Source organism: Neofelis nebulosa, chromosome 3 (genome assembly GCF_028018385.1).
Source record: "Neofelis nebulosa isolate mNeoNeb1 chromosome 3, mNeoNeb1.pri, whole genome shotgun sequence".
Taxonomy (NCBI): Eukaryota; Metazoa; Chordata; class Mammalia; order Carnivora; family Felidae; genus Neofelis; species Neofelis nebulosa.
In genome coordinates, this window is record NC_080784.1 from 204117468 (window position 1) to 204142747 (window position 25280).

Here is a 25280-nt window from a genome sequence, read left to right on the forward strand (position 1 = left end):
TCACGGAGCCGAGGGCTCGGTGCCGGACCCCGGGCTAAGAGTTGCCTGCTTCCTTCTGACGTCGCACCGCGGGATGCGGTCCAACAACCACAGGCTCCGGGACTCTGAACCAAAGGCTGAGTCACTGGTCGCGTCTCTTAGCCTCTCAGACCCTCAGTCTCTTCTTCATCTGTCACCAAAACCAAACCTACCGCAAGGTCCTGAGGAAGAAGAGAGAGCACGTGCCAGGCGCAGAGCTGGGCGGCCAGTCCCTCGTTTTCGGCCAGGGCCAGGTGGGGGCGGGCAGCGGGGGGGCCCTTCAGAGACCAGGGCCCCAGGCGGTAACCCCGGAGCCCCTCTTGGAGCAGAGCGCGTGTGAGACGGGCACGTGCCTGGCACCCGTGCGCCGACCGGGCACACGGCCCAGGAGCCCCGCTGCCCCAGCCGTAGAAGGAGGCGTCTCCACCGGGTCCGTTCAGGGACCCGCGTGCGGGATCACCAGCTGCTGCAGGCCGTGCTCAGGGCTGAGCCACGTGGGGATGACGAGGGGGCACAAACGGCCCCTCTTCCAGGAGGAGCCCCCGGGCCAGGGATAAAACCACTCCTTGCCAGGGGTCCCGGGAGATGCCCATCCACCTCCCCTAACAGAGAGGGAAGGCAACCCCCCCAGGGTCACACAGCCCTACTTCCTAACTTCAGGGTCCCGGACATCCCCACCCCGGCTTGGCCGTCTCTGCCTCCGTGGAGACCACCTCTTTCTCGGCACCGGCTTCTTACGAGGGACAAATGTTGACCCAAGCGTAGGTGGGTCCTGGCTTTGGATAGGGAAACTGAAGCTGAGAGAGGGATAGCGACCGTCCCAAGGACACACAGCATCCATCATCCTCATCGTCACTGTGGAGGTGACGCAGCCCCATCACCTGCGAACAGGGAGCGGGCGAGAGCTGCGGGCGGTGGTCGTGCCTGGTGTGAGGCTGGGTGCTCTCCCAGGCCGGGTCTCTGGCGACGGGAGGGCCCCCCCTCAGGGAGACCTGGACCCCCGGCTGCAGAGGGCCCTCCCTCGCCAAGGAGAGGTGTCTCTGCGGCCCTGACACTCTGCTGGGGACAAGAAGGTCTGCGTGGCCCGTGGTCGCAGCTGCGTTTGGGGGGGGAGGGGGGGGGTCAGCCCGAGCTTCCTGGGCCGCGTGCACCTGGCCTGGGAGGGGGTCTGTCGGCCACCAGCTGCACGGCTCGGGGAACCTGTCTGCCGGCCGCGGGGCGGGGGGTCTGTGCGAGCCCAGGCTTTGCTTCTGTCCTCCCCTGTGTGACCCGGGACGCCCGGCAAAGTCACGTGTGCCAATGGGCCTTGCCCTCCGCGAGCCTCGGCTTCCTGTATGCGAAGGACGAGAGAAGTTCCGTGCCAAGGTGTTAGGAGGGTTGACGGCGGCTTTCGAAACACTGGTGCCGTAACAAACGGGGGCTTATTGGGGTCACCACGGCCGACGTGACAAGGTGAAAGAGGACAGGGTGTGCTTTCCCCCAGACGGAAGGCAGAATTCCAAAACGGCCCTGGAGAACCCCCTTCCCTGAGTGAGCTGTACCCATGGGGTTTCACTCCTAGAAGTCGGTTATGTTCCATGGAAAAGGTGAAGTGGGTTTGTGGATGTAATTATGTCTCATCAGTGGACGGGGTTACTCAAACAGGAGAGTATCCTGGTGGGCCTGACCTAACCAGGCGATCCCTCTAACAGAGGGTCCAGCCTTCCCTGCAAGGAGAGATCTAAGCTGCTCTCCTTGTGGCCTTGAGAAAGCAAACAGCCACGGTGTGAACTTCCCGTAGAGGGGCCACATGGCAAGGAGCTCCGGGGTCCCCTGCGGCTGCCCTCGAGCATGGGGACCTCAGTCCTGCAACCACAAGGAACTGAGTTCTGCCAACAACCATGTGGTTTGGGAGGGGTCCCCGATCCTCAGCTCAAATCACAGCCCCCGCGGACACCTTGACGGCAGCCGGCTGAGACCCTGAGCAGAGAGCCGGGCCCAACTCCTGACCCCCAGAAAGTGTGAAGCAGCAAATGCGTGTAGTTTTCAGCCGATAAGTTCGTGATCATTTGCTACGAGGCTCGGATAACACACACCAAGGCCAAAGGCCAGGCGGCCCTGCAGCCTGACCCCACCTTGCAGGGGCCGCGTTCCGCCTCGCCACTGGCTGTCCTCCCCAGCGCTGTCCTTGCCTGTGCACCTGTGCGCCCACCTGTCCGTGCTCTCCGGGCTCCACTCGTCCACGTGTGAGGCCTGGGCCTGGCTCCCGCACCTGCAGTTAAGGAAGGAGAGACGGGGAGGGCCGGGCATCGGGACCCCAGGCTCTCAGCCACCCTCCGCACGGCTGCGGGCCCCAGACAGTCTGGGTCCCCCTGAGCAGAGGGGGATCTTCCGGGTGGGCCTGCGCCCCTGGACACGAGGGGCGGTGCAGGGCCTTGCCGTCGCCCCGGGGCAGCCGTTTCCAGCTGCGAGCACGGCCCTCGTCCACCCTCGCCTGTGCTCCCCAGGCCGGCCCTCACCTCCAGCCAGAACCGAAAGCATTTCACAACCTCTGTGGCTTTGGGCTGGGTTTACATGGCGTCCCGGGGAAGAGGGAACACGGGGCCGGGGTGTCTCCGGGAAACAGGGGCGCCCCCCCAGAACACGCAGGGTGGGCTCCGTGTCTGTGACGGCTCTGGTGCGCCTGTCTGCAGGGCGGGGGAACCTCTCTGGAGACCCATCAATTTGGGGAAGTGGCGAGGCTAGAGGAGGGCTGGGCGGGGTTTTCAGAGAAGGGCAAGGGAGGGAGCTGAAGCTGTCTCAGGTTCCAGAACAGGCCCCACCCCTGGGGCAGGACAGGGCGCGGGGGCGGGGGGTGGGGGACAGGCCCAGAGCAGGCCCCTCTCCTCACATTCTGCACCACCCCGCCCCATGGGGGCAGCTCCTGTGCACATCCGGCCCTGAGCCCGTCCTTACCCAGGCTCAAGGCCCGCGGGCCAGCAGGGAGGATCCTGCAGGGTCCGGTCACGGCTGATGCCCCCAGGAATTCTCGGTCCAGCACGACAGACATCCGCTCCTGCCTCGGCCTGGATCCTGGAGCCCAGTGCAAGGTTGGGGGGGCCCTGACCAAAGGGACATCTGCTTTCCAGGACATGGCCCAGACGGTCCTGCCTGGGCAGGGTCGCCTCCCACTTCTGCCTGGCCCTGGGGGACGGTCCTCCCTGTGCAGGAAGGGACCTTCTGGGGGAGCCAGAGCACTCTGGACTCAGCCGCTCATCTGGCTGCACCCCAATGTCTGCCAACACCATGGGGCAGACCCACAGAGGACCCCGGAGCCACTCGGCGGATGCAGGAAGGCATTCCGCGTCCTCCCAGCCCCCCCGGGGATAAACACCCTCAGCAAGTGAGACCCGCCCCAGCTCACAAGGGCTTTCTCCCCTCCGTGGAGCCTGAACGGGTTCCGTGTGGGCCCAAGGGGGGCCGGGTGGTGCCCCCCCACTTCTAGTCCACCTGGTCCTGAAGGTCACAGAAAACCATCAAACCAAGGAAAATAAACGACTGGGGACCACCCGGGGGTCTCAGTCGGTTAAGCGTCCAGCTCGTGACTTCGGCTCAGGTTGTGATCTCATTGTTCGTGAGTTTGAGCCCCACAGTGGGCTCTCTGCTCCTCCCCCATTTCTACTCTCTCTTTCAAAAATAAGTAAACTTAAAAAAAAATTTAATGGTTTTATTTATTTTTTAAGAGAGAGAGAGAGAGAGACAGAGAGAGAGGGAGACACAGAATCCGAAGCGGGCTCCAGGCTCTGAGCTGTCAGCACAGAGCCCGACGCGGGGCTCGAACCCACGGACCGCGAGAGCGTGACCTGAGCCGAAGTCAGGTGCTTAACAACCGACTGAGCCACGCAGGTGACCCTAAATAAACATTTTTAAGAAGTGATAAGTCATCCTGCATGAAAAGACATCACGGACATGGTGTTAAGACAAGACACAGACTTGGAGAAGACACCTGCATGCGTCTGGAGCGGGGGTAACTCTGTGTGTGTGTGTGTGTGTGTGTGTGTGTGTGTGTATGTTTACTATATGTGATACGTGCAGCATATATATGCACGTGTATACAATGTAACCACACACACACACACACACACACACACACAGGGTGGGTTGTTTTAAATAAAGGGGCAAATGCCACAGCAGACGTGCACACACAGTCCCCGGCCAGCCTCACGCAGGCGCCCCGGGAGACGTCCAGGTTCGTGCCGAAGCACCCTTTGTGTCGGCAGATGTGATAGGAGGTCGGGTACCGTCTTCCCTGCAGAGACGGCGTCTCCTCCCCCCTGAGCGGCTCTGGCCGGTGCACATGAGCGTGCAGGACGCAGGCAGAGGCTTGGAAAGCGTGGCCGCACGCTCGGGGCTCGGCTGCTTACCGCGGGCCGGGAGCCCCGAGGCCTCGGCGTAGCCAGCCGAGCCCCCTTGGCGAGCACGAGGCCGCCGGCAGGAGAAACAAGGTGCCCCCGACGACCGCCATCCTGATTCGACTCACGTGAGGTTTGCCACCTTGAGGCTGATTCCCGCGGAGGGGACCCTCGCAGCCTGGCCAATCCCGGGGGCCCACCCGAGGTCACTGAAGGCAGCTCTGGGAGCAGACGCCGCTGTCTGGCTGTCCTGAGCCTGTAGCAGCCTCCCCGGCACCCCTCCCCCCTTCTCCCCTCCCCCGGCCCGGCCCGGCTCCGCAGCCCTCGACATCGGGTGGGTTTTGTTTTTAATTCCGGGAGGGCCGGGCTCGTAGGGCTCAGAGCAAAGTCTGGAGGGCTGAGAACAGCTCGGGACGATGAACCTGCGTTTAACAAACGAAGAACAAGAACGAAGCCACCAGAGACGGTTTCCTATTAGAAGCGGCTACTGTTACAAAATAACCTACAGGAATAAAATACATAATCGTAGGGATGGAACTACAGCACCGGGAACTCCTCCCACAATGTTGTGATGACGTCGTCTGGTGACAGGTGGGAACCACTCTATCATGGCGAGCATTGCATTAAAAACCAAAAATGGGGACATACATGTATTACACACTTATTCAAACGGCCAAATCCAGGACTCTGCCCCCCCCCCCCCCAACACACACACACGTGGCGAGGACACAGAGCGACAGGAGCTGCCGGTCACGGCTGGCGGGAACTCAGAATCGCGGTGCGGCCGCTTCGGGAGATCGGCGGCGGTTCCTCACGGACGTAAACATCCGCCACCGGATCCCGCAATCGCGCTGCTTGGCGTTTACCCAAAGGAGCCGACGGCTTATGTCCACACCAAAAGCTGAGCTCGGGTGTGAACGGCATCTTTATCCATAATCACCAAAACCCAGGAGTAACTAACGTGGCCTTAGCAGGTGACGGACGAATAAGCCGCGGTCCCTCCAGACGGCGGGGTATTACCTGGCGCTAGAAAGAGACGAGCCATCAAGCCGGCAAGAGACCCGGAGGAAGTGTGGACGCGCATGACTGAGGGCGAGCGGCCAGTCTGAAAAGGCCGCACGCCGTGTGGCCGACCATCCACGGGACATTCCGGAACAGGCAGGAGGGCGGGGACGGTAAGATCAGCGGTGGCCGGGGGCTGGGGGCCGGGGAGGGCAGAACAGGTCGGGGCCCAGGGGTGTCGAGGGCAGTGGACTGCGCCGGGCGAGACCGTAACGGCGGGTCTGCCTGCCATCACACGTGCGTCCGAGCCCGCGGAAGGCACATGCCGAGAGGGACCTTGACGCGAACTGGGGGCTGCGTACCCACGCGGGTTCGCCAATTTAACAAAAGCGCCCTCTCGTGGGGGCGCTGGGAGTGGGGGAGGCTCTGGGCCAAGGGGGGGGGACTTTGACTACAAAGGGCCCCTTCTGCCGTGGGGCCCCCGAACTCCCTTAGGGAATCAGATCGGGGTGGCGGGAAGAACGTTATCCGACGCGGCCCCAGCAACAGAGCGACTCTGGCCGAGGGCGACGGCCTGTCAGACCCCCCGGCGTGGAGGCCGTGGACGTGTCGAGAGTCCTCTGGGGGGCACCCGGCTGGCAGCCCCCTCGAGGAGGGTGTGAGCGAGGGCCGGCAGGATGGGACACCCCGCCCCCAGCACCAGACCCCGCGGCCAGCAGGGGCGTCCAGGGCTGGGGGTGTCTCCTCGGCAGCTGAGCCAACCGTTACCCCTGAGAACCGAGGGCAAGGGGAGGAACACCCCAAGTTGGCCAAGTTCCTATCCTAAGGTGGCCACACTTAAAACCAAAGTGAGGGGCGCCTGGGGGGCTCAGTTGGTGAAGCATCTGACTTCAGCTCATGTCGTGATCTCACGGTACGGGAGTTTGAGCCCCACCTCGGGCTCTCTGCTGTCCTGCCGGAGATCCTCTGTCCCCCCCTCTGTCCCCCCCGTCCCCCCCTCTGTCCCCCCGTCCCCTGCTGCGCACTCTCACTCAAAAATGAGTAAACAGTAAAAATACATACACAAATAAAACCAAAGTGATTGGGTCGCTACGAATGGAAAGAACATGGTCTCTGCAGTCACTGGGGCCCGACTTTCTTGTCATTTGGCCCGAGGTGGAGACCCGGCGTTGGAATTTTCGAAAGCCCAGAGAGTCCAGCGGGCAGTCTTGGGGACCACCGAGGGACTGAGTCTCCGCTCTCAGACCCTTCCCGCTGCCCGAGTTGCCGGCGCTGGTGGGCTTGGTGCCGGCACGTCTCTCTCTTCCGCGGGCTGGGTGGGTCCTTTGGGGGAAGGGGCAGGGGTGAGGGAAACGCGGCAGGTGGACGTAGGGGTCTGGACTGCGAGTCAGTATTTCAGGATTTTTTTTAACTTCATATTCATTTGTTCAAGGCTAGGAGTGCGTTGGCTTCCTGTGGCGGCTGTAACACACGCGGGGGGCTTAAAACGACAGAAATTACCCTCTCACCGTCTGGGGGCCAGACTCTGAAATGGGGGAGTCGGCAGGGGCTCCTCCCTCCGGGGGCCCGGGAGAATGGCTTCCTGCCTTTTCCGGCTTCGGGGGCTGGGCTGCCGCACGGCTGGGCCGGTGGCTGTGTCTCTGGAACCTTCCAGGGTGCATCCTGGAAACCTCCCCCATCACCCCCCCCCGTGTGTGTGCTCACACTCTGCTCCCCCCACCCCCCGAGAAGGACGCTTGCGAACCCAGGTCGGGCCCACCAGCTAATCCGGGATAACCCCCCTCTTCATATCCTTCACGTAAACTCATCTCCAAACTCCTTGTTTTGCCGTATGAGGTCACATTCACACGACCACGGTTAGGATGTGGACATTTCTCGGGGGGGGGGGGGGGTCGTCTTCCTGCCGCTGCCACCTGTCGAGGGCCATTCAGCCCCCCTCCATTGCCCCATAGAGGGCAGTGAGGGAGGTGGGGCTGTGGGCCCCCCACCAAACACAGACGGAGGCGGGCAGGGGGCGCCGGTCCCCTCCATACCAGCCGCCCGAGTCCCCCGAGGGAGGGACAGCGGGAAGCCCGTCCTGGAGCCTGGGAAGGAGACCGGAGACCGGCTTCCCGGCAGTGGTGGGTCCCTGGGAAGGTTGGGCCGTGTGAGCGCGGCTGGCCCTGTGGGAGGCAGGAGCCCAGGCGGAAGCTGGCGGTTTCCTCCGGGGAAGCCGGCGGCTCAGGGCCTCCACGGTGTGTGTGTGATCCTGCCTCCCCCCGAGGGCTCCTTTGTTCTGGGTCTGGGGTCTGGATTCTGAGAGCTGGGTTTCCTTTCCTTTGGGAGGGGTGAGGGGAGGACCCGCCCCCATCACCTGTGTCTGTTTTGACACTTTGCTTACTCACTAATGGCTCATTTCTTTCACGTTCATGAGGGCCGCGGGCCTGCGGCTGGGGGACAGAAGCGGCACCGGGAATGGGCGGGGGGGGGGTCGAGAAATTAACAGCAAGAGCTATTTGCCAACAGGCTGAAAATCTGGCTCGGGAGCCTGGAGAGAGCCTGAGGACAGGGAGCGGGTTGAATAGCGTCCCCCCAAATCATGTCCACCTGGAGCCTGGGGTGGTGGCAAAGCTCTGAGCCCAGGAGTCCGTGCCCTGCGGCCGCTCGCCAGCTCCGTGATTTGGGCAAGTTTCATGCTCTCCCTGGGCCTCAGTTTCCACATCTGTACAATGGAGGCGGCTGCTTCCCGGCCCGGCCAAACTCTGCTCCTCTGCGGTGACAGATGGGAAAGTGAGTGTTTTTCCCTGAGGTTGTTGGTGGACCTGACCTTCCGCCTTCCGGGCGCCGGAGGTCAGTCCTGAGCTCTGAGCATCCCAGACGCCCGCCGGCCACCAGCTGGAGGCGGCCAGCCCGCCTCCCCCATCCGGAAACAACCCCAGGACCGCAAGTCTGGGAAGAACCCTCCTCCTGGCCCTGGGAATGGCCCTGGGGACCAGGACTGTCTGCTGGAGAAGACAGTGACCGGCCTGTAAACACTGACACGCACCCAGACGGAGCAACGTTCCCACAACACCTGCCCACACCGCTCGAACTCACACGATGTGCACACAGGTGTGTGCGTGCACACCCACGCCTACATTGCACACGCACACACCCCCACACACGTGTGCACACACACGAACACGGCTCCAAAGTAACTCTCGACTGTCGTACCCTCAGTACGTGTCTATGTAGAGAAAGGCAATCATTAAAGGAAAAATCAGCCCGAGTCCCACCTCCGAGAGGCGCAGTTTGGAGAATCTCCTCCCAGACCCGGATAGGAGGGACGAGTAGGCACATACCCTTTCTGATTTTTACAAAAAGGCATCATACGGCCCTTCCGTGCATATTGTCGTCTCTTTCACCCCGGGGACACCCTCTTCACGAAGCATGAAGCCTTCGTGCCCCGTGGGGCACACTTTCTTGAGCAACGGCCGTGTGGCCTCCGAGGCGATCCCAGCGCTCGGCGGACTGAAAGGGCCGTGGGGAGAAGCACCCACAGCTAAGTGCTATGCGAAGCCTTCTTCCTCAGGAGAGGTCCTGGGAGCCCTGGAGCCCAGCGGTGAGCAGCTCTCTCTGCAGGGGAGTCTGTCCCTGTCTGTGCGTCCGGCTCTCCCCGCCCCACCCTGAAAGAGCGAGCCGCGGGCTGGGGGTGAGCAGGCAGGGACCTTGCCCTGAAGCCTCACTCGGTTTGGTACGAGAGACCACGCGGCTGTCCTCGCACAGGGCCACCCTGAACCACTTCTGCTTCTCACCGGGCTGCAAAGGGCAGCTTTGCTGGAGAGCAGCCCCAGGGGGTTGCGTTCACGGAAACGTGGCCTTATAACACCCTCCTTCCAGTGGACTCCGTGGCCGCAGTGAACACAGAACGAGGCTCTGGGCACCTGGCACGGTTGAGACCCTCCCGGTGCAACACCACCCAGGACGCAGCTACGTGCCCGGGAGCAGGTGCCCAGGGAGGGCTGGGGAGGCTGGGCGTGGGTGAGAAACACTGGGGTCAGACCTACCCTGGACACCAGCCTGCCCAGTGACCCCAGAATGGGCGTTTCGCTGCCTGGGGTCCCGAGTACAACTGTGTGGGTGGAGGACAGGACCTTGAGCCGGGCCTTAGGGACAGGGGCAGGTGGAAGGAAGGCGGCCGTGCAGAAGGACAGTGTGGGCACAGGCCTGAGGTGGGGACCGGGAAGGGGTTGCATGGGATGGCCGAGGCTGACCTTGGCTAGAGCACGGGACCATTCCGTCCTGTTAAAGGAGCTGTGATGTCTTTTTAATTGTAGTGAAATATATTTAAGATAAAATTTACCTTTGAACCATTTTTAGGTATACAGTTCGGCAGCATTAAGCGCATTCATAACGTGCAACCACCAGCATCTCCAGAGTGTGGTCACCTCCCCCGTGCATTCTGGACACTCGCCCCTCGTCAGATGTGCCACCAGCAGGTGTGTGTGTCAGTCGCCTGTTCCCTCTGTTGACCGATTGTGTCCTTGACATACAAGGGGTTTCGTTTTGACGGAGGCCTGTGCCCGTGGCGTCCTATCCAAGAAACAGTCACCAAATTCAACGTCATGAAGCTTTTCCCTAATTTTTCTCCCAAGAGTTTTATTGTCTTACTGTTACGTTTAGGTCTTTGATCCACGTTGAGTGAATGTTTGGATATGGTGTGAGGTAGGGGTCCAGCTTCACTCTTTTGTATAAGGATGTAAAAAGGCTTGTTAAATTTTGTTTTATTTTTTTAAGCGTGTTTATTTATTTTGAGAGGGACAGAGAGAGCTGGGGAGGGCCAGAGAGGGGGGGAGAGAGTGATTCCCAAGCAGGCTCTGTGCTGTCAGCATGCAGCCCGATGCAGGGCTCAAACCCACGAACCTCGAGATCATGACCTGAGCCGAAATCAAGAGTCAGATGTTCAACTGACTGAGCCTCCCAGGCACCCAGAGGATTTCTTAAAAGGAAATTTAATATATATATATATATATATATATATATATATATATATATACTGCTTACAGAAGCAGTTAAGAAACATTTCTTGTGTAGAAAAGTAGTCAAAAAGAACATTCCAACCACAGACCATGTACAGAGAAGTGACAACTTCAAACATTTCCTCCTGTAAAAACCGTGTGTGTGTGTGTGTGTGTGTGTGTTGTAATGTCGCAATCATATAACACGCAGAATTTCCAAACCTGCTCTCCTCCCACCGTATCTGGGAGGCGGAGGCTCCCACTTTCCCTCACACCTCCTGAGCTGTGTGTCCTGCAGTCCCGGCTCCCGGCCCCACAAGCCCACGGGGATCCCGTGCTCCTCCCTCCACACCAATCCCTTCCTGCATCTTAACATAACCTGGTGTTTCAGGCCAAGACACGCTGTTGGTTTTTGCTCTTTTCTTAGTTTTCCCTCTGCCGCTCTTTAGAGCAAAACTGCAGGTAAACATCGTCCCTTCCCTCTGCCCCCTCCACCCCCCTCCCAGCTCTCAGACCCCCAACAAGGCTGTCTGGTCAGCGGCCAGCAACCAGACCTCCTCCAAGCAGTCCAGAGCACTCCAAACATCCCCTCGCCTCAGGGCCTTTGCACAGGCCCTCCCTGCTGCCTGCGGCCCTCCTCTCCACAAACCTGCAGGATCCCCCTTCCTTCACCTCCTTCCCGTCGGGGCTGAGTGTGCCCCTCCCAGGGAGGCCTTCCCGGCTGCCTCAGTGCAAGCGCAGTCCCCGCACGGCCCCCTCCCACTCAGCTGGCTTATGTTTCCCAGAGCGGTCACACCACCAGACACCTGTTACGCTCCCTCGTTCGTTGTCTGCCTGCTCCGTTTGACCTCAGCCCCGCACAGCAGGGACTCTGTCCACTGACCTAAGACCTGCCCCTGCCCGCTGTCCTCTGCAATGTTTACTATTTGCTGAGTGAACGCGTGACAGATACAACTTTGCCTTTAGGACTAAATTTGGCACTTGTCGTTGTGCGACCGATGTGTCATTACCTCCCTGACTCTGTGGTTAAACCACCTCAGAAGCTGCTTCCAGTCTTTTTATGCCACATGCTATGAACTGCCAGGCACATGACTCCACTCACCTCTGAGGCATTAGCTCATCTGGGGACGGTCTTTCGCAGCAAGAGTACATGGGCGTACCTTTCCCAGCCCTCAAAGATCTAAAGCACCAGTATGTTTCCTTCACAAACTAGAGGGACTTGATTGGAATGAAATTTTGGGGGGTGGGGCAGAGCTTTTCCTCAAAATTCTACACATTGTCCCATTGCTGTCTGAGACTTAGAACCACTGAGCCCAGTGTGCAGAGCCCTGGTGTGCAAAGCCTCCTGAGACTTAGAAACACTGAGCCTGGTGTGCAGAGCCTGGTGTGCAAAGCTCAGTGTGCAAAGCCCCAGTGTGCAGAGCCCGGTGTGCAGAGCCCTGGTGTGCAAAGCCTCCTGAGACTTAGAAATACTGAGCCTGGTGTGCAGAGCCTGGTGTGCAAAGCTCAGTGTGCAAAGCCCCAGTGTGCAGAGCTTGGTGTGCAGAGCCCTGGTGTGCAAAGCCTCCTGAGATTTAGAACCACTGAGCCCAGTGTGCACCCGGTGTGAGGAGCCCCAGTGTGCGGGGGCCTGAGGACCGGCGGGAGCTGTCTCCCTGAGGCCACACGAAGGCCAAGACCAACACCCAGGGTGCGGAGTCTGTGTCACGTCCTCGCACCTGCAGGAGTGGGTGGCCGCTCATCACCGAGATGAGCCCGCGCGGTAGGGGCGGGCGGGGACGCTCACCTCCCTCCCGACACACAATCACCACTTCTGTCCGTGTGTTCGTGGGGAGAACTTTAAGAGCTGCTCTGTGCAACCTCCAAGTAAACGGTGCGGCCACCGCGCCGTGGGGTGGGGCCCCCACATTCGCCTGCTCGCTGAAGTTCGTGTCCCCGGACCAGCGTCTCCCCACCCCCACCGCCCGTCCCGACCAGCTCCGCCTCCGTAGACCCACATACGGGCACTGTCGTGCGCTGTTTGTCTCTCTCCGCGCGACTCAGCTTGGCGCCCCAGGTCCGCCCGTGTCGTCGCAAGCGCCGGCAGTTCGTCTGTCTCACGGCTGAGTCACGCCCCATCGTCCACACTCGCCACATCCCCCTACCCGCTCGTCCCTCAGCGGACGCTGGGGTTGCGTCCGTGTCTCGGCTGCGTGAATGATGCTGCCAAGACCATGGGGGCGCAGAGAACCCTCCGCCGCCCGCTCGCACTTCCTTTAGGTCCATCCCTGAAGCGGGTCGTAGGGTAGTTCTGTTTTGACCTTTGGGAGGACCTCACACGGTTCTCCAGAGCGGCTGCCCCAGTGTGCATTCCCACCAACAGCGCACGAGGGTTCCCCTCTCTCCGCATCCTCGTCTACACCTGTTGTTGCCTGAGTTGCTGACTTTCGCCATTCTGACAGGTGGGAGGTGCTATCTCACCGTGGTTTTGATTTGTATTTTCTGATGACGAGTGGTGCTGAGCATCTTTCGTGTGTCTGCCGGCCATCTGTGTCTTCTTTGGGTGCAGGGGGTGCAGGGGACGCAGGGGTGCAGGGGTGCAGGGGATGCAGGGGTGCAGGGGGATGCATGTGGGTGCAGCAGGACCCCTACCTCATACGACACACAGAATGACCCGAAGGGGTCCCGGGCCCATAGAGAAGCACCAAGGTTTTATCGCCCTTAGAGAAAAACACAGCTGTCCTCTTGACGTTGGGGTAGGCTAGGCCTTCTCAGATGTGACACCTAAAAACGCAAGCGAACAAACACAGAAACGGACAAATTGGGCTTTATCAAAATTAGACTTTTGTGCCTCAAGGACACCGGTTAAAATACAATCCATAGAATGGGAGAGAACTGCTCCCAAATCATATATTCGATAAGGGACTTTTATCCAGAACCTACAGGTAACTCCTGCGACTCAATAGTTTCAAAAGGCCCCCCAATTTAAGGACGGGCAAAGGATCTGAACAGACATTTCTCCAAGGAAAACATACAAATGGCCGAAAAGCACACGAACATCATGAGCCGTCAGGGAAATGCAAATCGAAACCACAAAGAGACGCCCTTCACATATATTAGGGTGACTTTTAATGCGTTTTTAGGAGACGGAAAGTAGCAAGGGTTGGCAAGGAGGCAGAGGGCGGGAGCCGGGGGCGCTGCCGGCGGGGGCGCAGGGCACTGCGGTCACCCGGGAAGACGGGCTGGCGGCTCCTCCGGAGGTCGGTCCGCGAGCCCCGGCAATTCTGCTCCCGGGAGTGCGCTCCCAAATGCTCCTTGACGGTCACTGGATGAACCAAGCGTCGCGTGCCGTGCGGTGGACCCCCTGTGCAGCCGTGAAAGGGAACAGAGTGCTGACAGGTGCCACACTTTGTAGGGCTCCATGTGCCTGACATGTCCGGAGAGGGCGGGTCTGCAGGGACAGAGGAGGCACATTACTGGTTGCTGGGGGGCGGGGGGCGGGGAGTGGCAGCTAACGGGCGCAGGGTTTGTTCGGCGGCGTCCTAAAATTAAGTGTGGGGACGCCTGCACACGTCTGTGAACACATGAAAACGCACTGACGCGTGTACTTTGTGTGGCGTGTGAATCACGTGTCACTGAAGCCGGTACAGTTTTCCAAACTGGAGATGCCAGCGATGGGGTGTGCAGTCGGAACCCCGGAGGGACGGAGGAGGAAGTCCCCGCTGTGAGGCGTCCTGGGAACGAGGAGGTGCCAGCCAGGACCTGGGGCAGGAGGGTGGGTCGGAGGGTGGATGAAAGCCAAAGGCAGGACAGGTAGGCCGAGGGCAGAGACCGTCGTCCAGGAGGGTGGGAGGCGTGGGGTGCCGCTGCCCTCAAGGAGGGGGGCACTCAGTGCCCGGGGCCCCGGTCTCTGCCGGCTGGTCGGCTGGTGCCCTGGCAGCCTGCGAGAGGCACAGTGCACAAGAGTGCGGAGGCCAGGTGTGCCCGTGCGAAGGAGGAGAGACGGGGCTCTGACAGTCACATGGCAGGCAGGACGCGTTAGAGCCTGAACACGCGGGGTCGGGAGCCGGCTGCGTCACAGAGCTGGCTCGTGGTTACACCGTGCGCCCCCCGCGAGCTCCGGGCGCCAGCCATGCCCGGGCCTCCCGCCTGCAGCCAGATGCTCCGGGTTCCAGATGTCCAGTGAGGCCGGGCTCTGGGCCGCCGCTGGGATCGGGCCGCCTGGGGAGGGGGAACCACACAGGCTCTGGGTGAGACAGAGCAGAGGCCAAGCCCCAGCCGCCATTTCACAGGCCTTAGCCTCAGGTCCCCACGCGTAAAGTGGGGGCCTGGTGTGCACATAAAGGGGACAGTGCCCAGCCCATCATGGGCGCTCTGTAAACAGTAGGTGCATAACCCCTGCCCCTGGGCTGAGTGCTCCTTGTGAATCTATATTTACTGTCGGGGTCCGGCTGCACACGGCCTCTGTGCAACAATCTAAGTTGCGGGTAACCACAGGACACCCAACCCAGCTGATTATTGACTTAATTCACTGAGAACAGAGTACAGCTTCAGGCGTGGCATGATCCAGGATCCAGGACCCAGGCTCTGCTTTTTCTCTCCTCTCAGTTCCACTTCTCATGTGGCTTCGTGCCAAGGCAGACACTCCCCTCAAGGTCATCGGATGGTTACAGAGTCACGGGTCCTGATTCTCACATCTGAAGAAAGAAAAAGACTGGGTTGGAGGCAAAAATCTCCTCCGGCCGGAAGCTCAGGCAACTGGCTCCTTAAGTGGAATTGACTCTCATGGGTTAGGGGACCCACGCCTGAACCAATCACCGTGGAAGGGGGGCGGGACATGCCCATGTGCTGGGCCAATCAGGGCCTACCCTTGAAAGGTCCTAGGACCTGAAACTTGGCTCCTGTGGACTGGGAAAGTGGGGAGCAGTTCTAGGAAGACAGCGTGACCTGAGGCCCGAGCCTGAAACGGCTGCAGGGTGGGCGCTGGGTCCAGGCTGAGAGGCCCAGGGAGCTGTGGGCACCCCAGCCTGGCAGGACAACGTGGGGCGTGGGGCACTGCCGACAGAGGAGATGCTGGAGGAACGAGGCAGGCAGGCTGCCCCGGGGGGGTGTGTGAGAGGCGCTCCCTTCCCGGAAGGTGTGCAAGCCCCTCGGGACGACCCCTGGGTGTGTGTGGGGGTGCTCTAGCTCTGGCCCGGAGCACGTCACTTTGTGACTGCGTGACCCCAGCCTCCAACTGAGCACGTTCGGTATTCCCCAGCCCACACCGCCCCCCAAATCAGGGCCCGCTGTGTGACCTGGGGCGAGTCACTTAAGCTCTCTGAGCCTCGGTGTTCTTCCCTGTGACATGGGAATGGTAGGAGACCCTCCACCGGGACACGTGGGGACTCAAACTACAGGGAACACAGTAGTCGCCCAGAAATGACTTGGCGCTGGGACCGTTGGAGGGGGGCTCCTGGGGGCACCTGTGTCCTGTCACCACGTGAAAGCTTTGAGGGGGGCCCCAGACGGCCATCAGCGCCCTCCTCGCCCTCAGCTCTGAGCTGCTTTGTCTCTGGCTCACCTTCAGCACAGCTGGCCCGCGGGGACCCCGGAGGACACAGCTCACGGGGTCTGAAGAGCGGCTCGGCCCGGGGGCGCAGGGAAAGGGGTTCCAGACTCCTGCCCATGGCTCCTGGCAGGTTTGCCCATGCCTGACACCCTGGACGGCCAGAGTGACTGTCCCAGGGCATCGCCCGGCCCGAGGCTCCCATGAGGCCAGAGAAGGGCTTCGGGGCCTGAGGCCGGACGGCTCCCGGGAGGCAGGCGGTGGAGGCCCGCGGCCACCAGCCCGGTGGGTGGGGCTGGCGGTCCCGAGAGCAGCCGAGCCTGACGGAACAGACAGGCCGTACCCTCCCAAGAGAGGGGTCACGTCCAACACCTCCCCCGTGGGGGATGGGGCAGGGTGGGGTGATTTCCCAGAAGGGCCTGGGCTGCAGACAAAGCTGAGGGTTGTTGTCTTAAAAGAAAGAGCCCAAGCCCTGCTGGCCGGGGGCCCCGATTTCATCATTTCCATCAGCCGGGCCCCTACCCTGCCCATCTTGGCTCAGCCTCCCCGCCTGGGCCTCGGCGTCGGCCGGTTCCCAGCCAACTTGCGCACGAGAGGTACCAGTCCCTCTGCCTGGGTTAGAATCCGGATTCTGTGGCTCGCTTGCCGTGTGACCCCGGGACGTCACTGGACCTCTCTGGGCCCCGCATTCTTGATGCGTCAAACGGGCATGTCAGTAACAGCAGCTGCTTCGGAGGACGTGGTAAAAGGGTTCGTGCCGCTGCAGGGGAGAGGCTCAGTCCCTGTGACCTCATGTCGATTAGCCTGGTGGTCTCAGCAACCCACTTGCCCTCCCCGGGCCTCGGTTTTCCTCCTATAAAACGGGTCCGAACAGAAGTATAGTGCTGAGAAAAGAGCACGGACTTTGGGGTCGGACCCAACCATTCCCTAATCCTGAGTCCTTCGTCCAATGGTTCAGGGGCCTTGGGAAAGCCACTTAGACTCTCTCAGCTCAGTTTTCTGCCTCCACGAAATGGGCGTGATTGGCCCCCTGGGTGGCATTGTTCCCAGAATTTAAGGAAAAGCTCCGAGGAGGGCAGAGCCGGGTGAGCGGGGCAGAGCTTGAGGGCGGCTCCACTCTACCTGGCCGCAGTGGGGTCCCTCCCCGCCTCCAGGACCCGCTCCCACCCTCGTCCGGCCATCTGCCCTCCCACCCCTCCATGCCTCCCCTGACGCGCTCCCTCGGCCATAGGCTCACCCAGCCCTCGCCCCCCTGTTTGTTTTCTGTGTCGCGTCACAAATCCTCACAAGCCTAGCGGCTTAAAACCACACACCTTCATTGCCTCGCTCTCTCCGTGGGTCAAGAGGCTGGCACACCGTGGCTGGTCCTGGCCCAAAGTCTCGCAGGGGGTCGGCCAGCAGCACCCCCGACCGGAGGCTCAGCGAGGAAAGCGTCTTCAGGGTGTTGGCAGAATTCATTCCTCGTGGTTGCAGGACTGTGGTTCCCGTTTTCTTGCTGGCTGTCAGCTGGGGTCTGCTCAGCTCCTAGAGATCGCCCCGGGTCCTTGCCCCGTGGCCCGCTTCCTGGGCCCCTCGCACTTCCAAGCTCTCTATGCTTTAAGCCTCAGACTTCAGGAAGGGCCCAGTTCCTTTTGAGGGCTTACCTGATTAGGTCAGGCCCACCCACAGTCAAGGGGAAGGGAATTACGCAGGGTGTGCATACCAGGGGGCAGGAATCTTGGGGGGCATCCTAGCACCCCACCCATCTCCTCCTTTGGCTCTTGGGAGCCCCAGGAGGAAGCCTCTTTCTTCTCATCCTCCAGTAGGTAAGAAACTGGGGCCCCAGGTCACCTAGCAAATGACTAGAGAAGAAACAACTGGGGACCGGCCTCAGGTGTTTACGGCCTCCTTTTGTCCATGAGGGGACTGATGTATTCTCTACAGCCTTGTGGGGTCGAGGGGAGTCCAAAGGTGGGAGTTACAGGAGCAGAATTTAACTCAAAGGAAGAACATTCTAGTAACCAACCGAAGGGACTGCTTTGATGGTGGTGAGCTCCCCGTCATCAGAGGTGTGTGAGCAGAGGCCCTGCCAGGAAGCCTGGGAAGGGGATGCTCACGTCTCCTGGTGCGGTCACCCAGCACCTCTGTCAGCTCGGTCTCTGGATATACCTTCCTGCCAGCAGGGACCATCGTCCTCTGGAGAACGCCGAGCCCGCAGGTGATCAGACACCGACGGGACGCAGCTCCGGACTCCGTTGCCTCCGTGACTAGGTCAGGGATGGACAGCAGAGCCCCCAGGGCCAATGAGATGCACTGAGACTTCTGCAGGGCTGCTGGGGACTCGCCCTGGAGCACGGTGCCTGGTTCTGCTGGTGGCCGTCATGCAGCCAGCACCAGGGGAACATAATCCACACGGGCCGGAGGACATTGGGAGTCCCTGGATCGGGCCATACCTGATGCCAGCCCACCGCGTCAATTCCCTTTTGTTGAGGCCAGTTGGAGCGGGGCTTTCTGTCACTGACCCTGAAGGACCGGGAGCTGAGGAATCATCTTGTCCCTCCAGGTGTCCTGCCTTCTTGCACCCCCTTCCTGCAGCCCCTGCCCTGGTGGTCGGAGCCCCTCTCGAATGCCACCCACTCAGGAAGGCCCTCCAATCCCCGGGTCCTGGAGTGGCCCCCTGCCAGGCCCCCAGGTTTCCTTCCCCCCAGGAAGGGTAAGGTCGCCCTCTCAGAGGGACTCGCTTCCTCTAAGTGTGGTGGATGCCAAGGGGAGGGGACTGCAGACAGATGCTCCCAGGTCACTGACCCCTGGCCACCCCACCCTCTGAGTCACCCACTGATGTGGGCTGATGAGTCTTATCGCAGGCTGAGGTGTGGCCTGGGATGGTCTTTGAGGTCCCCAAGTGACATAAGCTATGACCTCACCCCATGTGAAGCCCAGGCCTGGACGAGGGTCAGGGGACGGGGTAGAGCCTGCCCGGCGTTTGGACAGCTCGGCCCGAGGACCAGGGCCTGGCAACCCCGTCCGGCTCTCCGCAGAGCTAGAGGCACGGCAGGGGGAGCCCCGGGGGGTGGGAGGGGAGGCAGACCCCGGCCCAGCCCAGGTCCGGCCCGGATGCGCTCAATTCCATTCCAATCGTGGGTGGTAACGCTGTGTGACGCCCAGCGTGCTCCAGCCCTGGGGAGATGAGACACTGTCCCTCTCCGCAAGGGGCTGCCGCCTGGAGCCGGGTCAGGCATGACCTAGATGGTCGTATCATAACTGCACCCCAGAGGCAAGGTCACTGTTTACAGCAAGAACCCTCGTCCGCAGGTGCAGGACCCGGAGCCCCACGGAAAGTATCCCCCTTTGCCCAAGAATGTGAGGGTGTCCCCCAGAAGGCACTTGTCACGAGCTCATAGATAGGGCAGAGTGCAGGGCCAGGACCACCCTCCGGCCGGCTTCTGCTGCCGTGACGCCAGGCCCCCCCCCCCCCCCCCCCCCCAGCGCTGACCTGGGGACAACGCCTCAGTCCCTGAGCTACGTTTTCTTTTTTTTTTTTTTTTTTTTTTTTTTTTTGGGACAGAGAGAGACAGAGCATGAACGGGGGAGGGGCAGAGAGAGAGGGAGACACAGAATCAGAAACAGGCTCCAGGCTCCAGGCTCCGAGCCATCAGCCCAGAGCCTGACGCGGGGCTCGAACTCACGGACCGCGAGATCGTGACCTGGCTGAAGTCGGACGCTTAACCGACTGCGCCACCCAGGCGCCCCCCTGAGCTAGGTTTTCTTAGACGGTCCCACGGCAGCATCTGTGGCCCTTGCTACACGGTTCCCAGGGCCCTCAGTCCCCACAGACCCTCTCCCCTCTTCTAGAACCTTCTTGCCCTGCTGTCTTGTGTGCCCCAAACTACATGGGCTGAGTCCAGCCTGTTCACGGAACAAGGGTTCGTGGATCTCTTTGCCTGTGGCCGTGTGGCACCTGCGGAGGCCTGGCGTGGGGCACGTGTGCTCATGAGTGGGCGGGCGAGGCGGTTCCCACCAACCTCAGGATCTCAGCCCCTGCTCCCGACTTAGCTTCTACAACTTTCTGCCAAGCGCAGGCCCCACTGCCGGAGGAGTGGCAAACCCCCAGGAGAATGCAGGTCACGCCTGCTGACCAATGGAGCGTCTCGCGGGATCCCTGAGCTGTGTTGGCCCGGGTCCCCACCGAGGAATACTGCACGAGAAGCCACACAGGCCCCACCGTGGAGCGTGCTTTCAGGACGTCGGCAGCATCTTCTTTCTGAGGCTCCCCGGGGGACCCTTCTCTCCTCGACGGTGAGAAAAAATAGGCTGCTTGGGATAATGGGCTCGTTTCCATCACATGGACATCACGTTTCCCTCTTTGCCCTGGCTACAAGGAAGCTCGGAGACAAATTTATGGGCATGCGCTAAAACCAGTTTGCATATTACCCTCATTTCTGGCTTCCCATTATGTTTCTTCCCTCCCCCCCCTTTTATTTGCTTTGTTCTGTTTCTCTTTTCTCTTTTTTTTCTTGTTCTTGCTCACGAAGAGCCTTAAACGTGGGAGCGGGGAGGGGGAGTAAATGCACACGAATGGATGACACATTTCTGCCAACGAAATAGTGTCCAGCATTTGTGGGCAGTGTCGGAGAGCGGATGACAGTGGCGGACCAGAGAGGGCCTGGCAGGGTGCCCGGGGACACCCGCACAGCCCAGTCGTGAAGGCTGGACCGTGGACAGCCTGCCTCCCGTTCCCTGTAGGTCCTGACAGTGGAGCGTCTGCTTTCCTTAAAGCGCCACCCTTCGAGGAACGCGCACCCACGGGAGGGCAGGGCTCCGGGAGAGACTCAGGTGCCCAGGAAGGGGTCCCATAGCCTCCCTCGCCCCGCCTCCTGGTGGGTGGGGGGCGTCCTGGTTCGCTGGGCGGGAGGCAGGAAGGAGCACGAGCAGCAGGGGGCGCTGTTCCCACTGTCTCCCAGGCAGTGGCTCCTGACATCTGGAAACAGATTCCAGCAGAGGTCTGGGCCTGGGGCCAACCCGTGCTCGCTGCAGCCCGCGTGAGCCCAGCCTGCCCACGCCAGGGGCGCACAAAGGTGACCCCAGGAACCACACCCCACCGTCCAAGTGGAGGAGGGAAGCTTGTATGTTTCCTTTCACTCTGGGCCTCGGTTTCCCGCTCTGTGCTAGGAGTAAACACCCCTTTGCAAGGCGGTTGTAAAACTCAAAGGTGACCGTTGGGGGCAGTGTGGTCTGGACGGAAGAGCTCAGACTGGCAGAAAGACCCAGACTGGAGTCCCAGCCTGCCACACGCTGTGACCTGCGCCTTCCGGAGCCTCCTAGGCACCGTGAAAATTGAGCCAAACAACGTATGCAGAGCCCCCAGGGCCCAGGAGCAGCAGTAGCTATGGAGGGCCGTATAGCTCGGTCTGTAGCAGCGGCCAGCCCTGGGGGAGCCTCAGTTTCCCCACCTGTAGACAAAAAAGATGAGAAGAAGTGAGCTCTTGGCCCTTCCTGAGGTCTCTGCTCTTCTGGGCCCTGTAGAATCCGGGCACCAGAAAGCACTGGCCTGAGGGATGGGCGTCTGCAGCATGATGGGACCCCTACGAAGGGTCTGCTCTGGGTCACGATGCCCCCATTGGGCAGGCCACTCCCTCTACCGCTGAGGCCTGAGCCCGTCCGGCAGGAGATGCAAACCAGGAGCCCAGTCCCGGAGTCCCCAACCCCTGGCGTTCGGGGTCATTCCAGGAAAGGGCCTGAAATCCTCCACGTCTTCAAAGAAAAAGACATTTCCGGTTTTGGGGGGGCAAAAGCACATGTCCCTGTTGCCCCTTTGAGAAGAGGAAGCCCCAGCCTCCCTTCACACCCCACCGCCTGTCGTCCATGCTCGTGGCCACTGCCTCTCGGGACCCCACGGTGCTCACGGCCGGGGGCCCCCCAGCGCCTGCCCCGCGTCCCTCCCCCGCTCCTTCTCCTTCCTCTGGGCCCGCGGTTCCCACCCTGGGTGGCCGTAAACTTGGGTGAGAACCGACATCTCTGTGGTCACCAACGCCCCTCCCTGAAGGGCAGCATTTCCTTCCGTGGCGAGGTAGGCTCAAGCCACGGAGCCGCCTGTGACCGTCGCCGAGAGAAGCCACAGGTGTTTCCATGACCACCGTGGCTGCTGCGGGCACCCCAAGTGTCCCTTCTGCTCCGAGCTGCTTGCAGATCTCGGCTGGTAACCCCGCCCCTGGCCAGACGCTGTTATTTAACACGTTCACAAAGAGGCCCGTGTGTCCATCACAGACTTATTTCGTTGCTCTATTTTAATCTCTGCGTTTGGGTGGCTCCTTTCCGTCGCAATGCTGCCCAGTGTGTTTCATGCGTTTACAACAGCGTCCTTCCGAGAGACAGCCTGCCTCCCCAGGCTTCAGCAGGTGCCCGGCGGGGCTCACGACACAAACAGGGTGAGGATCTCCGGTCCCAGGGCTGGCGCGCCGGCGTTTTTTCCCTGCTCGACGTGCCGCCACTCTGACTGATCGGCTTCTGCTTCGGAGCCTCGGCTCCACGAGGTGGTGACCAGCTCCTGGTTTGCCGCCCGCCAGAGGAGAGTCCCGTACCCCAAGCCCTCCGTGGGCTCCTCCCGGCAATCCTGTGAGCTAGCAAAGTGCTCTTCCTTCTCCTCTGGTGGAGGGGGAAACTGAGGCACAGAGCTGTGGACGGCTGCCAGGGTCACAGAGCGCTGAGGGCCGGAACCCCCAGACAGGCAGAACTGGGTCGGGCATGTCAGTAAGAGGTCGCGCCCTCCAAGCTCTGAGGAGGGAAGTCCGGGCCTAGGGCGGTGCTTCCTGGAGGTTTTGTCCCTGGTGGAGGTGGGGAGCCAGGCCGGGGTGACATCTGCTGGACCTCCAAGCTGGACTTGGGGCAAGGAGGGGGGGGGGGGGGGGACGCGCTGGGGAGGCGGGGCAGGGAGATCCGGGCTTGTCAATTTCCACGGGGAGAGGAATCCTGGGCACGGACAGGGACGCGGCTGGCACCGGGACTCCGGGAGCGCCCGAAGGAGGCCTGTGCCCTGGTGGCTCCTCCCGCCCGCGGCCCCGCCCCTCAGGCCCCCCAGCAAACCCATCGCCCGCGTTTCCGAGGCCAGGCCGGCCGGCTGGGTCTAGGCCCCGGAAGGCCAGGCCGGGCGGGGGCCGGCGGGGGCCGGGGCGGGGCTGGCCGAGGGGCCGGGCCGTCCCTTCCAGCGAGGGCGGGCCGCGCGCGCCTTTAAGTGCGGCGGGGCCCCGGGCGCGCAGCGTCGGCCCAGAAGGAGCGGGCGCCTCTCCGGTCCCCGCCCCCGCGTGCCCCAGCGGTCCCGCTGCCCGCCCGCCGGAGCCGCCGGCGCATGTGGCGGCGCGCCCTTCCCCGTCCCCTCCGCAGGCGGCCGCAGCCCGGCCCCAGCACCGCCTCGGCGCCCCCGCTGGTCCCCGGCCCGTCCCCCGCGCTGCTGCGGCCGGACGCCGGCCCGGCCGCGATGCAGGCGCGCGCGCTGCTCCTGGCCGCGCTGGCCGCGCTGGCGCTGGCCCGGGAGCCCCCGGCCGCGTCGTGCCCCGCGCGCTGCGACGTGTCCCGGTGCCCGAGTCCCCGCTGTCCGGGCGGCTACGTGCCCGACCAGTGCAACTGCTGCCTGGTGTGCGCCGCCAGCGAGGGCGAGCCGTGCGGCCGCCCCCTCGACTCGCCGTGCGGGGAGAGCCTGGAGTGCGCGCGCGGCGTGTGCCGCTGCCGCTGGGCGCACGCCGTGTGCGGCACCGACGGGCACACCTACGCCAGCGTGTGCGCGCTGCAGGCGGCCAGCCGGCGCGCGCTGCAGCTCTCCGGGACGCCCGTGCGCCAGCTGCAGAAGGGCGCCTGCCCGTCGGGTAAGCGAGGGGGGCGCGGGGTGGAAGGGGGTGGCCCCTCCCGGGGAAACTGAGGCGCGGAGCTTGGAGGAGCCCGGACGTCGGCCCAGGCTGGGCATCGTGGGCAGGCCCTTTGGAAATCATCTAGCCAGACCCCTGGTCTTCCAGGTGGGGAAACTGAGGCCCAGGGTCACAGAAGTGGTTTAAGGGGGAAACTCGGTGCTCTCCTGACCGCCAAGGGGTCTGGTCTCATCAACTCGTACCTGTCTTGCGTATCCTTTCCGCGGTCCCGTATTCCGCTCTGCTCCGCCCCGGGGGTGTTGGGTGGAAGGCAGTCTTTCCTGGTCTTACATCTCACCCAGTCCGGATGTTCTCTTGAGCGACATCCAACGTCCTCTTTCTTTTGAGCTGGTCTTAAGCGTGCCGGTCTCCAGAGGGCTATTGGGAATGGTGATGGAGCCTGTGGGGTCTCTGCGCGGCTCGGAGCCTCCTGGGACAGGCTGCTGAGGCAGGAAATTGCTCTGTCCCTCCAAACCCCAGGACGACCTCCCCCCACCCGGAGCTGGCCCGGGGCTGCTTCTTGCCGCACAGCTGGACCCTGTGCGTGGAAGAAAATGCTAGAAAACCCTGCCGTCCCTTTATCTGTTTGGGGCGCCTCCTAGGAAGGCGTTGGTCCAATAGGTGCTTGGGGTCGCGGTGTGCTTGAGCCCCAAGGTCAGGGGGATGAGTCAAGCCCTGTGTGGGCCCTCGTTTCGTAGCCTCAGGGCGGGAGACGCTAACCTCGAGGACAGGCTTGTGGCCCTGGGAGCCCCGTGGGGAGTATATCACCTGCAGCGCTTCAGGGATGAGAAGCATCCGAACTGAATCTCACGCCGGGGACGGATGTTCCAGGCGGCGGTAGGGAAGGGCTCTCCGGGAACGGGGAGTAGTGCGCGCGTGAGCGTGAGCGTGTGTGTGTGTGCGCGTGTGTGTGTGTGTGCGTGTGTGACACCCAGGGCTGGCAGGTCGGCAGGGATGGGTGACGAGTGGCCATAAGTGTCGTGCCAGTGGCTTGGACTCCATCTTGCAGGCCGGACTTCCCCAGTTGATGCCTGAGTCTGTCAGAAGTTCCAGGGACACCTGCGGTCGGACGCCCCCTCCCCACACACCACACACACAAAAATAATAAAACCCAGCGTTTTCCAAGAAGGTGTCAGCAGAGCACGTATGACCTCCTGGCACACTGGGGTTCTGAGGAACCCAGTCCGGGAAACACTAGATAGGCCTAAGTGTGATTGTTTGGGGGAGCCAGTGAAGGGCTTGGAGGGAGGTGAGGGTGATATGGTCAGGCTTGTGTTTGGATGGTGTCCAGGAGAGTGAGGGAGGAGAGCCCGGTGCCGGGCAAAGTCCCAGGGACGGGTGGTGGGTATTTAGACACTGCCCCCTCGCGGGTGGCCCATCCGCCCTGGGGCTTGGGACTGGCGGGCCCACCTCAGGCCACGCCGATGTCTCTGAGACACAGGGGGCTCGGGGTGGGGCTGGAGCCTGCCCACTACGGCGTGGTTGTCTCCACGGGCCCCCCCCCAACCCTGAC

At 61.9% G+C, this 25280-nt stretch overlaps 1 protein-coding gene and 1 long non-coding RNA gene across 6 annotated transcripts in view; one reads left to right on the top strand and one right to left on the bottom strand.

The window, feature by feature from the left end:
• Positions 1 to 13451: 13451 nt before the first annotated feature.
• Positions 13452 to 24304, bottom strand: LOC131507890 (uncharacterized). Of its 2 annotated transcripts, XR_009259797.1 has the most exons (3): positions 17207 to 19340; positions 15909 to 16746; positions 13452 to 15042 (listed from the first exon to the last, which is right to left on the bottom strand). It is a non-coding gene; the product is annotated as an uncharacterized LOC131507890 (long non-coding RNA). The 2 variants fall into 2 exon arrangements; XR_009259798.1 differs by lacking the exons at positions 15909 to 16746; positions 17207 to 19340 and adding an exon at positions 23971 to 24304.
• HTRA3 (HtrA serine peptidase 3) overlaps positions 23110 to 25280 on the top strand; it is a 30992-nt gene continuing 28821 nt past the window's right edge. For 2 of the 4 annotated variants that reach the window (XR_009259796.1, XM_058723197.1), the window contains exon 1: positions 23110 to 23728. Coding sequence is in view for 3 of the 4 variants with exons in the window: in XM_058723197.1 (XP_058579180.1) it covers positions 23215 to 23728 (514 nt within the window). In the remaining variant the exon portion in view is untranslated. The remainder of the gene's footprint in view (positions 23729 to 25280) is intronic. The other 2 variants (XM_058723198.1, XM_058723196.1) reach the window with 2 other exon arrangements.